Source organism: Choloepus didactylus, chromosome 22 (assembly GCF_015220235.1).
Source record: "Choloepus didactylus isolate mChoDid1 chromosome 22, mChoDid1.pri, whole genome shotgun sequence".
Lineage (NCBI taxonomy): Eukaryota > Metazoa > Chordata > Mammalia > Pilosa > Megalonychidae > Choloepus > Choloepus didactylus.
In genome coordinates this window covers 30,020,307-30,035,840 of record NC_051328.1, presented here as the reverse complement: position 1 = coordinate 30,035,840, position 15,534 = coordinate 30,020,307, and the positions used below count along the sequence as shown (strand labels likewise).

The 15,534-nt window shown below is 42.3% G+C and overlaps 1 protein-coding gene across 3 annotated transcripts in view; it reads left to right on the top strand.

Annotated features, from left to right (window-relative positions):
* The window catches only part of WDR59 (WD repeat domain 59), a 138,115-nt gene extending 133,094 nt beyond the window's left edge, over positions 1-5,021 (top strand). For 2 of the 3 annotated variants that reach the window (XM_037815685.1, XM_037815683.1), the window contains one exon: positions 3,408-4,217. In XM_037815685.1, the coding sequence (XP_037671613.1) occupies positions 3,408-3,643 (236 nt within the window). In that variant the 3' untranslated portion in view covers positions 3,644-4,217. Of the gene's footprint in view, positions 1-3,407; positions 4,218-4,408 lie in introns of those variants that run through there. The other variant, XM_037815684.1, reaches the window with a different exon arrangement.
* The last annotated feature ends 10,513 nt before the right edge of the window (positions 5,022-15,534 follow it).

The following is a 15,534-nucleotide window of genomic DNA, read 5'->3' as shown; positions in this document are numbered from 1 at the left end:
GACTTTCTACAAATTCTTTCTGGATAACTCCGTCTCCAATCTTGGCTTGTACTGAAATGGCCATCGGGTTCCAAGTTTGGTTAAATCCTCACATTGGGCTATAACTTCTGGAGTTCCACTCTCTGGAAGTCCAGAGTTTTTCAGGCCATCAATTTCTGTTCTTTGAAACCAAGAGTTCATTTCTCAGCTTATCTCTGTCCTCTCGTATTTTACTATAAGCTGCAAGTAAAAGCCAGGCTACTTCTATATTTTTCTTGGAGATCTCATCAACTAAATATTCCAGTTCATTGCTTTCAAATTCTGCCTTCCACCCAACAACAGGACTCAATTTTGCCAAATTCTCTGCCACTTTAAAACAAGGATTGCCTTCCTTCCAGTTTGCAACATCACATTCATCAGAATATATCTTTAGAGTCCATATTTCCACAGTCTCTTCAAAGCAGTTTAGGCCTTTTCTATCAAGCTTCTCACAATTCTTCCAGAATCTTCCCCTTATCCATTTAAAAAGCCATTCCAACATGTTTTGTATTTGCAAACTCAGCAGCACCAGCACCCCACTTCCAGTACCAAAATCTGTTCCAGTTTGCTAATGCTGCCGAATGCAAAACACCAGAAATGGATCACCTTTTATAAAGGGGTTTATTTGGTTACACAGTTACAGTCTTAAGGCCATAAAGTGTCCAAGGTAAGTCATCAACAAATGGGTACCTTCACTGGAGGATGGCCGATGGCGTCCGGAAAACCTCTGTTAGCTGGGAAGGCACGTGGCTGGCGTCTGCTCCAAGTTCTGGTTTCAAAATAGCTTTCTCCCAGGACGTTTCTTTCTAGGCCACAGCTCCTCTTCAAAATGTCACTCTCAATTGCTCTTGGGGCATTTGTCCTCTCTTAGTTTCTCTGCAGCAAGAGTCTGCTTTCAACAGCCGTCTTCAGACTATCTCTCATCTGTAGCTTCTGTGCGTTCTTCGGAGTGTCCCTCTTGGCTATAGCGCCTCTTCAAAATGTCACTCACAGTTGCACTGAATTCCTTCTGTTTGTCAGCTCATTTATATGGCTCCAGTGATTTAATTTAGACCCATCCTGAATGGGTAGGGTAGCACCTCCATGGAAATTATCCAATCACAGTCATCACCCACAGTTGGGTGGGGCGCATCTCCACAGAAACACTCAAAGAATTACAATCTAATCAACACTGATACATCTGCCCACACAAGATTACATCAAAGAAAATGGCATTTTGGGGGACATAATACATTCAAACTGGCACACTAATGATATGAGTTTTTTAGAGAGATGATATTTTAATAATTTACCCAGATGGATATGGAGAATAATTAGGTTTTCATTTACAGTGTAATCTAGAGTGCAAAAGAACAAACCCTTTAAAACAAAATATTGTTATAATTCAATTTATTTGAACATACACTTTTTACATTCTCATAATTTTAAATATCAAATGGAACTAATATCTAACCAGTAACACCATTAAGGAAATTTAAGCTTAAACTAATTAGGCATTTCATGAGAAAATAAACCTAAGTCTTACATAATATAAAATGTTAATGCTTAGAGGGAGAAGACATAGCAGGCTGTTAAACCAAAATTAACAATCCAATCTAATTTATCTTAGGATTTACCTTAACTCGGACTATCATATAATTTTTTCCTTAGTTATAGTGTATTAAACATTTTTATTGGTACATTTTTGCAAGTACAATTATCATAAAGCAGAGGGACTGGCTCCTGTAGAAAAAAGCACTCCCTCTGTTGAAACAGATGGAAGGAGAAGGGGAGCAAAGATAGGTAGATGTAAAGATCTGTGGTGTAAAGATGAAGGGCATCTGTTTTCTCAGGGAAGTGAGATGAGGGGCCATCAGGTGAGAGGGGAGTGACGAGACGTGGGAGGAGTTTGCAGAAAGTGGAGGGGTGTAAGTAGTCACTGGGGGATGGAAGACAAACAATCCCACTGCTGTGCAGTGCAGTATCCTTCGCCGTCGGTGAATTTGAAGGGAAACGCACAGCTCCAAGGTGGGCCTTCCTTCTGGACACTCCACTTCTTGGTGGAGACACGGAGTGGGGAGGTGATAGGGTGGAGGTTTTGCCACGTGGAACAGTGGAGGGAGAGAAGGGCAAAGGAGTTGAGGATATTTGCAAAAAAGTGATTATGAAATTGGTCTGTGGAATTCAGGCCAGCCAGAGAGGAAACTGCTGCCAGAAAGGGGCTGATGGACAGTCTGAACATGAGTTAAGATGAGGACGGTGATAACCTGAAAGGCCATATGTGCAAAGTGTACGCAGTATAGATTTTGAGGACCCCAGGGATCATGCCAAGAGTTGGGGTAGCAGGAAAATTTGAGAACCAGGCCTTCAGTGAAAGGGGTGTGCATGTGTGTTGAACAGTGTCAGTAGATGACAGCAGAAAAAAGGTGAGAGGCTGGTAAAGCCAGGTAGTGTTAGCCTCAAAAGGAAAGGTAGTGGTCTTGCGGCAGCAATGGGCACAGCATCCACCCCTCCTCCTGCCCCTGTCAGGGCCTCCAGATGAAGCAGTGCCCTTAGGCGGCAGCCAGAATTGAGTTGAGGTCAGATGGTGAAGGAAACATACAGAGAAGAGTGTACAGAGCCTGTGGGAAAGTTTGCATTTTGGGTGGCCCAATGGAAGGATTGGGCAGGGAGGAGAAAGGATAAGAAATTTAAATTAGAGATATGCAGAGGAGAGAGGGAAGAGAGAAGGGGGAGATATGGTGGGTCACAGGGGAGGCCAGGACTCAGGGTGGTAACAAGCACGCTGGGTGGGATGGGTGGATGGACGATGGGGTCAGCCCTCACGGTCTCCTCCAGGAAGCCTGGAAACAGTTCCAACATGGTGGCCCTGCTGGCTCCCCTCTGGGGCAGAGAAGCACGGTGGCATCCTGACATGATCCATCTTTGGTTGCTCAGTCAGTTAGTAGGCAGGTGTTAAAAAGGGCCAGCTGTAGACGTTGTACACCCCTTGAGCTCTCACCTGAAATGTTGACTTAATTGTTCAGTTCTTTCCGCAAACGTTTAAGCGCCTTCTGTATGTCAGGCCCCAGGCCAGCTATTGAAGGTGGGAAGGGGAATGAGATGCAGTCACCACTTAGGGTGGATGCCAGGGTTTCCACACAGGGACTCAGAGAGCCAGGCACCCACTGCACCCCCTGCCCACACCTGCCACTTCATTGGGAGCAGCTGCTCTTTAAAACGCTTGTCTAGATTTTAGCAGAAGGGGTTCTTCTGCTCTAAAAAGTTTGAAAGTTATTGATCTAATACAATCCTGTAGAATCCAAAGATGACTACATCCTAAATCTTTCTTGCCTAACAATGCCCAGTTTCCTTTTTCAGAACTAAACTTATTGTTTCTCTTTTCTTTGGCTGTCTCCAACTGCTTCCAGAGTTCGGCGTGTACTGCAGCCATTGCCGGAGCGAGGTCCGTGGCACGCAGTGTGCCATCTGCAAAGGCTTCACATTTCAGTGTGCCATCTGCCATGTGGCCGTGCGTGGCTCGTCCAATTTCTGCTTGACCTGTGGACACGGGGGACATACCAGCCACATGATGGAGTGGTTTCGGACCCAGGAGGTGTGTCCTACAGGGTGCGGGTGCCACTGCCTGCTCGAAAGCACCTTCTGAACTTACAGACCCTGGGAGTTGTTGGAAATTCCATAGGGCCCCATGAATGCCACGAGAGAGGCTCCCGGCCATCCCTGACCAGACTGGAGTGTGGTTCCCCAGAGAATGCTGCAGCGTTGGTGTTCTCAAGCCTCTGCCCTCTCTTCTGTGTACCATGGCTGGCAGTGGACATCGCTGTAGGGAGGTCGAGGCACCGTGTCATGGGTCATGTGCGTCAGCTAAGCTAGCAGGTTAGAGGTTATGTTGGAGAAAAGCACACCCCTCCAGAGCCAGGGCTAACCTGAAACCACTGTACAGCATCCTATGCTGGTTCCGATACCAAAGTCAGATACAAAGGAGTCTTCTGTGCCAAAGGACAGCAGATAATAATTTAACCGACAAGTGGCTCAATGATGTCAGTAGCTTTGGAGGTTGGTACATTTAATGAGCTGATGGGCAGTGGCCTTTTAAAATGATACTTAAATTATAAATATGTTATACTTAAGGATGCTTAAGATATATTTTGTACTTATTTCCCCTCCATCTGCTCCCCCTTGGCTAATAAAATTCTAATAGTTGTTTTTAAAAAAGAGAGGAAAAAAGGAACAGAGAAAGTTAAACATTTTAGTGAATGACTTCTAATCGAAGTTAGCTATTTTGGACCAAAGTCATTAGTCATGTTTTCAAAGGAAATGTTGATTTACTTTTGTCATCTAACAGAAGAAAGTAAAATTTGACATTTAAGTTTCTTTCCAACCCCAGTAGTCTTATAATTATTTTTTTTAGCAAAAGGAAGATGAGATTGCATCACAATGCTGATATAAAAGTCTCCTCTTGCCTGTGTGCAGGTTGGCTGGGTTCCAGTAAGTACCTTTCACTCTTCATTTGGGCTCCTCCAAAAACTTTTGCCTGGTGTTTATTTTTGTTCCAAATGGTTGTGACTCATGGGTCCACCAGTTCTTCAGAATAATTCTCAATTCTTCACATTTTATATGTACCAGGGAAGAGAATTTGATATTTCGTTTGAAATTTCTATTGCCTAGAATTTTACAATTCCAAATTGATTAAGGAATATAATTTTATGTCATATTATTTTGTGATATTATGCCCCAAAATATGAGAGTGTTATACATCATCATGTTTCAGACTACGGGTCAGGACCCATTAATGTATTGGAAATCAATTTAGTGGATAAAAGCCAGCATTCAAAAAAATGAAATGAATAAAAGAGAAATTATTAGAATGTACCATGCATGCATAGTTATGGTAAAATTGTTTTTATGTAACTTGTTTACGAATGTGTACGCACACACTTGCAAGTATGTATACTGGATCACACTGTAAATTCATTTATTAATGAAGGTTGTATTCAAAAACATTTTCAAAATACTGTTTTTTTTGTTTTGTTTTGTTTTGGGTCTCTCTTTTTTTTTAATTCAGTTTTATTGAGATATATTTGCATACCATACAGCCATCCATGGTGTACAATCAGCTGTTCACAGTACCATCATATAGTTGTGCATTCATCACCCCAATCTATTTTTGAACATTTTACTTATACCAGAAAGAAACAGAATAAGAATAAAAAATAAAAGTAAAAAAGAACACCCAAATCATCCCCCCATCCTGCCCTATTTTTCATTTAGTTTTTGTCCCCATTTTTCTACTCATCCATCCATACACTGGATAAAGGGAGTGCGATCCACAAGGTTTTCACAATCACACTGTCACCCCTTGTAATCTACATTATTATACAATCATCTTCAAGAGTCAAGGCTACTGGGTTGGAGTTTGATGGTTTCAGGTATTTCTTCTTGTATTCCAGTACATTAAAACCTAAAAAGTGAAGAATGTCTGCCAGAGTGACCTCTTGACTCCATTTGAAATCTCTCAGCCACTGAAGCTTTATTTCATTTCATTTTGCATCCCCTTTTGGTCAAGAAGATGTTCTCAGTTCCATGATGCCGGATCCAGATTCATCGCCGGGAGTCATATCCTGCATTGCCAGGGAGATTTACACCCCTGGGGTCAGGTCCCACGTAGCGGGGAGGGCAGTGAGTTCACCTGCCGAGGTGGCTCAGTTAGAGAGAGAGGGCCACATCTGAGCAACAAAGAGGTACTCGGGGAGACTCTTAGGCACAATTATAAGCAGGTTTAGCCTCTTCTTTGCAGTAATGAGCTTCATAGCAGCAAGCTCCAAGACGGAGGGCTCAGCATATCAAGCTGTCAGTCCCCATTGTCAAAACACTGTTTTAAATGATTATGCCTTGTTCCCTGTATTACTGGTTGTGAAACACTGACACAAAGAAGAGCTGTAAAAGGCTTAACCCGGGGCTCTGAGTTCAGATGCCAGCCCCTCAGCAGAGTGAGTGTAATAACCAGGTGCAACCAGGGGCACTGGGGAGGCTAATAGAGGAGAGAGGTCCGGGAATTTGAATTTGTTACACTGTGCTTTTCACTTCTTTTTCTTGTAAAGGCTACTGTTATGGTGATCACAGAAGAGATTGAATAATTTACATAGAGATAAAGGACCTGTTGTCTTCTTCAGTGAAATCACATCCCTTGCAGAGAACAGTCTTTTCCTGTTCCTGCTCAAGCTAATGTAAAATCTGTCCTTTTCTGTCCCCATCAAGAATGAGATATTTTTATTGTTTTGGTTTATTTTCATAGGAGTCTTGTCTAATAAAACTGAAAATTATTTAAATTGCCTATAATAATAATGGGTTTTAAGAAATTTAAAGTTTAAAATGTTGCATAATGTTTTCTTTCAATATGCAAATTCCTTTTGAATTTGCAAGAAGCCAGAACAAGTCTAATATTTGAAAAAATCCATATTTGGTGCTAGCCATGGTTGATAATCTTTCCACCTCAGAATAGTAGATTATTATAGGCAGTGAAGACATTTTTTTTTAACTTGAAAAAGAAAAAAATATATACAAACTTTGTTCCCAACTACCTTTGAACTTGATAATGCCATGTATATAGAATCAATAGTGTTTAAAATTTACTTTTTTTAAGATTTCATCTAATATAAAAATGCATTCGGTCTGAAGAAGCTAAGTTTTCATACTGGGAGCACCTATCATTGAGTGATTCCTTAGGTGGTTGACAGAATTCAGCAGAAAGCAGTTTCCTTTTAATTGGTTTAATATGATGCAGCAGGAACGTGAGGGAAAGACGAGTCATTTATTTTGTCAGAAGACTAATGTTGTAGCCACCCTTGACCTTGGAGGGGGTGGGTTGCTCATTGGTGGTGTCCATCTCCATGCAACAAGTCAGTTTCTTTGAAGGTTGATTTTGCTAGCATGGAAAAATAGTTCCAAAGTTAGGGTTGTAGATAACACACTCTACTAAATGCTTCCAAAAGGCTTACCTTTCATACCAGTATCAAACACACACTCAAAGGATGAATCCCAGGGAAAACACCTTGGTTTCTTCATTCTCCTTAGACCTACATGTTCTTATCAGAATCAGAAATAAATCTATTTTAGTTTCTCCCTTCTATCAGATTGGCAGGTGTCACAGCCTAAGAGGGCTTTTGTAGCCAAAGAACTAAAGAAAGCACTGGACATGTTCGGAGACATGAGTTTTTATTATGGGGCTTAAATACAGGGTGGGGAAGTCGAGCCACGTTGCCCTGAAATCAGGAGCTTCTCTGGATGGATTCAGGAGCTGCTCTGAATGGTGGCCAGTTCAGAGCACAACGTGGAAATAGTCCGCCCTTTGGAGGGCTGAATAAGCTGCTTATAAGGGCTCAACATTCCAATGGGTGTGAGAGCATAAGGCAGGGAGCTGGGTCATGCAATGTAGGGAGGGGTTGATTGCAATCAACGGGGAGGAGGGGAGGATTATAGAGATAACAGTATCTCAGGGAGGAGGTAGTTGAGGATATAGATTACAGTCAGCACCTGATATTACAAGGAGAATAGGTCAAACCTCAGCTGTCCTAGGTCAAGCAAACTGCTGTGTGCTGTTTTCAGGACACTTGGGGACCAGGGGCTCCCACATTCCACCCCCATGCAGCAATTTGCGTTGACCATAGAACAGACATTGCATCCATAATTCACAACAACAATACAGTGAACAGCAGAGTACAAGTAAACCAGTACATATGGACAGTAATCCTATTAACAAGTGGCACCATGGCCAAGTTAAAGAATTAAACCATTTGGACAAAGGATTATCAGATAAATGTTCAATATTTTGTATATGATCTGGCATGTGATCAAGAGCTTATGTTATATTTTGTGAGTTATTGGGTGCATATACACAACATTGAATATTAATTAAAGCACAGCCGCACCTGGAGCTAAAATAGCTAAAGGATAAAACTACCAGGCAGTCTGCTTTATCTAGTTCTTTTTGTTTGTTTTTACCATTTCCTAACTTTGTCCACAGAAATAAATTTCCCTTTCTGCAAACTTTCTGCAACTTTCTATAACCATCCAGGTTTTTGTCCTACATTTTCTTTTTTCCATTCTAAAACAACCAGTCATTTAGGACAAAACTACTTTCCTTTTCCTTTCCATACAAAACATTCTTTATACCTCTTATACTAAAATTACCAAAATAATTTTGGAAACTGTTTTCAAGCAGACATTCTACAGCATACAGTCACTACTAAATTTAAAACTTGTTACAATAATGCTAAATACAACACTTTAGTTAATGCATTATTGAAACAGTAATATACAATTTTTAACAAGAATTAATAGCACATGTATGAACGATATATAAGCTGAGTTTTCAGTAGTGGACAGAAGAATTCCAGATCAGGGTTTTTTCTTTTAAATGCCCTACTTTCTGCCCCTGCGGGGAAGCCCTTCGGGTCAGGTCTACAGTTAGTTTGGGGTTGCAAAGTTACGTATACAGTTACCTCGGGGATGGGGGCCCCAGATGGGAAATACAAATAATCTTTGGTACAATAAATACCCCATGGGCTTAGGATTCTCAGCCAGCTTGGCTGCATGGGCCAGAACCAGAGCCAATTGACCTTATTTTTCCCAGTTTCTAGTGTTTGTGGCACAGGCAAGAGCAGATTATTATCCCTACCTCTCTGCGGCTTGAGGGCAGCTGGCCTCTCTTATTTTAATTCTTAAGGCCTGCATGGGTCCCGCGGTTGCCATTTCCACAGGAGCAAGAGCAGCTGCTTTGGGTCTGGAGTTAACGCTGGTACAGTCATCGAGTCCATTGTTGTAAGGAGTTTGTGTTCCTTTAAAAGGCCATTCGTTCTTTCAGTTAACCCAGTTGCTGTGGGATTATAGGGCAAGTGAAAAGTCCAAAGGACGTTATGTTCTGTAGCCCAGGCCTGGGTTAAAATTGCTTGGTGAAGGGGGTCCCCCTATTGCTCTCCATGTGTGTGGGGACCCCGGAAAAGGCGCTTAATTTTTTTTAAGCTACGTATGGTAGCTCACTAGTTGGCCCTGACCTCTGGGAAGGCCAGCAGCAGTCCTGTAGCTGTATCTACAGAGGTGAGGGTATATTTTGCCCCTTTGGGCAGAGGAAGGGGCCAATATAGTCTACTTGCCACCAAGTGAGAGGAATCTGGTCTCGGCCGATGGGTCCAAGTCACTGAGGAAGCATTCTGGGCCGTCACAGCAAGCAGGAGGGGCTAGCGTCTTCTACTCCTTTTAACTCTTGTCAGGTCATAGGCAGCTGAAACTGCTGCACCAGCTTCCACAGGGTCTGGTACCCTCGGTGCTTGGTTTTCCGATGCAGCCATTCAGTCACCTCATGCATTGCTGCTGTTAGGTTGTGGAATTTCGCTAGGGCATCTGCAGCTGTTTACCTGGCAATGAGTTAACATTATGGACAGAAATCTGGAAAGCAGTTATCTTACATTTCTGGCAGGCTGTCCAGATGTCTTCCCACAGTTCTTTCCCCCATAGGGGGCGGTCGATTACCGTCCATTGCTCCTGCTTCCACGTGGCCATCCATACTGTTAGGCCTCAATATATGGCCCAATTATCTGAGCAAAGTGTCTCCTGGTTCATGAACAATTACCATCCATACAGCCCGCAGCTCAGCCCACTGGTTGCTTTGCAAAGTTCCAGTCTCCTACCAGATGATGTCAGTAACTGGCTGGACAATCACAGCCGTCCAGGTAGCATATTGCCCAAGTGCCAGTCTGTCAGTGTACCATGCAGAGTCAGGTATACTCCCTTGTCTGTCGATGGTAGGCATGGGAGGAGCCACCTCTGGAGGATCAAAAGGAGGCAGGGCATGCTGCTCTTCCACATGGGAGACTGGTCCTAAAATTTCATGCATTTCTGCACTCACAGGGCTATTGTTAAAAATTCAGCATTGTAGGATGTAGGCTTTCCATTTTGTCAGCGTGCTTGGCTGAGCACTCCCCGAACGGTGCTTATTTATAGTCTCCTGTGTCCACCCCTGTATGAGTGTGGCCACTCGGTACCTTTGAGTTTAACCTTCAACCTGTAACAGAGCATTATAAGCTGTGCACAATTGCTTTTCCAAAGGGCTATATCTGAGTTCTGTGCCCTTTCAAAGTTGGGACCAAAATCCAATAGTTACTCATTTAGCCTGTTGCCTTTGCCACAAACCCCACCCAAAGCCAATATTGGCATTGGTCACATCCAATTCACAGGATATATCGGGGTCCACCCCCCTTAAAGCCTGTGCTTGTAATTTTATAAACACAGCCTGCTGTGGAAAATCCCATTCCCATGCTTTTCCTTTTCTAATTAGAGTGTACAAAAGTTTAAAAATTTTTAAATAGAGTATAAACAGTTTCCAATAACCTAATAAACCAAGAAAAGCTATTAATTGTTTAGGAGTTAGCAGGATAGGATAACTTTGTATCTTAACAACAATAGCTAAAGGAATAGCTTTAGTTTTACCCAACCAGACAATACCCAAGAACTTGGTAGAATGTCCAGGCTCTTGCAATTTGCTTTGATTTATCGTCCATCCTCAACTTTCAAGGTGGGTCACCACTGTGCTAGCTGAAATTTCTAGTTCTGGAAAAGAATTACTGGTTAGCATGATATCATCATCATAGTGAAACATAGGGGTGTCCTTTTCTTTAAATCTTGTGCTGCCAGTCCATGGCAGATGGTGGGACTGTGGGGGTATCCTTGCAGAAGCACAGCAAATGCCCATTGTTGGTTTTCCCACGTGAAGATGGGCACAGTCTGGCTGGAGGGATCTAAAATACTAAAATAAGTTTTAGCAAGGTTTAACACAAAGTGAAATTGGCTTAATTGAGTACTCATATCCTGCAACAAGATAGCTATATTCGACACAGCTGCAAACAAAAAAGTTATTAAATTAAGTTCAATATAATTAATAGTCATTTGCCAGGTACCGTTAGCTTTTTCCAGGGCTGTTAAGTGACCCTGGTAATTTATACTGATACATTACTACAGAATGTCTGGGGGAAGGCTCCTTTTGTTGGACGAGAAGATGAGCATGCTTACTTTCCTTAGTTTTAATTTCCCAGTCAGACAGGGGCTCATCATCTTTTGATGAGGAATCAACAGGGTCCCACACTTCAGGGCCCCAGTCAGGGGAAGCTAGGGTATGCCTAACTTTCCCTTCGGGGCAGCTTATGCCCTCTTACTCTAGTGTACTGGCATGCCAGTATCTCTAAACTTTTATCCAGAGCATCTTTCAATTTGGCAGGGGTCAATTGCATATCCCTTTCTAACTTCAATTCTTCTTCTAAGTGGCAGACTGCCACATCAGCCATTAAGGCCTTTTCTCTAGCTGTACATACAGCCTCCAAGAACAGCCAGGCTACTGCTGCAGCAGCCTGGTGGCTTTCCTTTTTCTCATGAGTCCTGCAGCCTGTAGCAGGAGGGCTATTAGTCCAGCTGGGGAGCCGTACACATATCCATACTCCCTCTGCAGACCCCATTCATCTAGGAGGGTAGCCACCCTCCCCACATAAGTGTTGCAGGCCACCCCGGTATCCCTCCTGGGGACTTCCCCTCTCCCTTCCCCAAGTTCATGTCATCAGTGGCTGGGATTTCTTTAGTCTCCAGGCTGGCATGCCAGTTGTCACGGCCCAAGAGGGCTTTTGTAGCCAAAGGACTAAAGAAAGCACTGGACACATTCTGAGACACGAGCTTACCTACAGGGTAGAGAAGTTGAGCCACGTTGCCCTGAAATCAGGAGCTTCTCAATGGATTCAGGAGCTGCTCTGATGGCGGCCAGTTCAGAGCACAACATGGAAATAGTCTGCACTTTGGGGGGGCTGAATAAGCTGCTTATAAGGGCTCGACATACCAATGGGTATGAGAGCATAAGGCAGGGAGTGATTGTAATCAACAGGGAGGAGGGGAGGATTATAGTTTATTTTGTTTATTATAGTTTATTTTGTAGATAACAGTATCTCAGGGAGCCTCAGGGAGGAGGTGGGTAGTTTCAGGAGAAGGTAGTTTCAGGTATAGATTACAGTTAGCACCTGATATAACAAGGAGAATAGGTCAAACCTTAACTGATCTAGGTCATGCAAGCTGCTATGTGCAGTCTTCAAGGCCCTTGGTGAATGCCCTGTGCCCAGGGTTCCCACAGTAGTCAAGAAAACATGGCATCTGGGGACACTGTTAGTAGTTCCTTAAAAATGTCGCATAGGTTGGGGCCGATAAATGAGTCTGGGGAGGAAGGCAACAATGGGTCCTGAATGCTGTGCCAAGGAATTTGGGCTTTATTTGTAAGCCACGGTTTCTCAGTCTTTCATCCTATACTGACTATATAGTCGATATTTGACACAAATACAGACCATCAATTTTAATTTTTAAAAAAATTACCAACAGAAGTGTTTAAAAGAATCTTATCAGTCATCATCAAAGGCCCATCTTTCACCAAGGTTTCCTATGTTTGGCTTAAGGATGTATAACAGAAACCACAAGGGTGTCCATGTCTGGTCCGTTTTGTTTTTTACTCTATATTTCCCCCTGTAAAGTAAGAAAATTCTAAACTCATTGTTATAAGTTACTGAGAATACAAGCAAGTGCTTGGTAGTTATTGACATGAATCAGTGTCCCTTGTCTTGATAGTCTCAGTATTTTAATATCATATAATTCTTGATATTTTGACTCAAACATGCATGAGAACTTAAGGAGTGATTTCCCACCAAAGACCTCAATAAGATGATGAGCAGTGAGCATATATCTCAGAAGAAGATTCCATGATAGAGAGAACCATCAAACATTCCATGATAGAGAGAACCATCAAACATTCCATGATGGAGAGAACCATAACTGGATTCCTAAACCCCTTTTTGCTCTGTTGCAGCATTTGGCTATGATTTACAAAATATGCCCAGTAATAATATCATCTGCTCCTTTCCCTAACAAGTGAAGGAAATCATCAAGTTTTTGGAAAGACTAAAACTCATAACAGTCAAACCATTTACACCACAGTTCAGTGTGAGTCACTTTTGATAATTTGCCCTCTACATTATAAAAGATTTTTCTCCATGTTTGTTGATAAATTTGAACAGTTTTTTCTGGTGTCATTTTGCACTTGGTCATAAAACACTTGATTGATTTTCCAGAGAGACCCTACATCTAATTATCAAATGATAATAGCCATGATTGATGGAGTTTCATAACTGTGTACTGGGGAATAGGTGCAAATGGATCACCAGTCTAATAAAATATGATTTCAGGTATTTATTATACCTCCTATGCATAATTTTATTTTTCAGTCACTAATTCCACATGGTCACACTTAAAAATTCAATTATCCCAACACATAGAGAGTCATATTTTGTATTTTCTCTGAAGTCCTGTTCCCTGTTTTCACCTAGTATATATTCCAAGTATTAGTTACTACTTTTATCACTATTTTTTTTTCATTTTTGAGCCATTGATCCATTTTTGTAAATCAGAGATATGCTACGCACTAGTAATAATGAAAAATGCAAGTTTAACAGACAAGGTACAAATGATAAACAAGATGAACCAACATGGTCTTTGTAGCACATGTGCAACCTTCAAGGACATAATTAAGAACATACTGATTAAGAAATGAGATTTGTATAAAAATCATAGTTAATATTATAGGTTAAATTTGTGAAAAATATGCACTTACATTATTTTCTTTTTCTTCTGGAAGGCTAGAGCACCTGCAGACCAAGCAAGAACACAAATGGTTTGAGGATCTCACTTGAGAAGTACCACTTTAGGCAATGGGAGCCATCAAAGAGTTTTAAGGAGGGCAACATGGTCAGGTTTTAATTTGGCCATGCACATATTAGAGGTGGAAAAACTACAGACAGGGACACTGGTTAGGAGTCTATTTCTGTGCCTTAATTAAATTGGAGAAGAGGTTAAAAGAGTCAAAAGCTCTTCAGAGAGTAGAATCAGCAGCACTGAGCTCAGCCCTGGATTTGAGGCTACTAGAGGGTAGCTGAAGGCTGCCCCTGAGCAATCCCTTTCCCAGTGGCCCATACTCAACCGTCTACCCGAGGGTGGCCCCTGTGCTACCCTCATATCCAGGAGGCCTCACTTTTCTCCTGCCCGAGAGCTCCTGGCATTCTTCCCCATTTCTCTGGGGTGCTTTTGCTGGGAGTTGGTATCAGGCACCTGAGGTGAGCCTCCAGGCTCTGTCTGGAGAAGGACCACCAGGAGAGGGCCTTTTCCTGGGCTTTAAAGCTACCACTGGGTTTCTGCTTCCTTCCTGCCCACTTCCCTCCCAGACCTCTCAGATCTCCCTAGGCTTGCTTGACCCTCTCAGTGGTGGACACCAGGAACCCCCAAAACCCATCTAGCCTGTCAGGGGCAGTGTTAAGATGCAGTCCTGACCATTGCTTCAACCCCTTCACCCCTTCATTGCACAGGAGGAGCAACCAAAGGCAGAGGGAAAGCAGTGTCTCAACTCACAGTCTAGGTGACCCACAGCTTTTTATGAAATGATTTTTATGTATTTTTGAAACATTTTAAATGTTGTTACTATTTTGTCCTCTCCATCTGTCCCCATATGATTTCATAATAGGGTTTATTTTATTTTCACAAATCAGAAAAAATATAGACACAAAGGCACAAAGAGATGAAATCGTCTCCTTATGAAGTTTGTGTGGTCAGCCTTTGTGCTGCTTCCCAGAAGGTGAGAGAGTGGCTGTAGTTAAGAAAAAGCACAGGGAGCTTATACCTCAGGGCATAATTATAGTGCAATATCACAGCCAGGAAATTGACATTAATACACTCCATCGACCTTATTCCGATTTCACCAGTTTTACATGCACTGTGTAATTAGTTATATGCAATTTTATCACATGTAGATCTGTGTTACCACCACCACCACAGTCAAGACTCAGAACAATTCCATCACAGGGTTCCCTCATGCTTTTATAGCCGTGGTCACCTCCCACTCACCCACTCTCCCTAAGCCCCTGGCAACACTGTTTTCCTCCTCTATAATTGTATCATTTCAAAGATGTTCTATAAATGGAATTGTACAGTATGTAACCTTTTGAGATGAGCTTTTTCGTGCAATCCCTTGAGATTCGTCCAAGTGATTGCATATATCAATAGCTTGTACCTTTTTACTGTGTGATATTCCATGGTATGGATGGACTACAGTGTGTTTAACCATTTGCTTATTGAAGGACATTTGGGTTGTGCGATGGTTAGGTTCATGTGTCACCTTGGCCAGGTGATAGTACCCAGCTGTCTGGTCAAGCAAACACTGGCCTAACAATTGCTGCAAGGACGTTTGTGGCTGGTTAATAAACAAACAGGCTGGTTTATTGAATCATCAGTCAATTGACTGCAGCTGTGACTGATGACTCACCAAAGGGCATGTCTTCCACAATGAGAGAATGCAATTGGCTGGATTTAATCCAGTTAATCAGTTGAAGACTTACAAGCAAGACAGATAGAGGACCTTCGCTTATTCTTTGGCTGCCCAGTGAAGCATTTCCTGAGGAGTTCTTTGAAGTT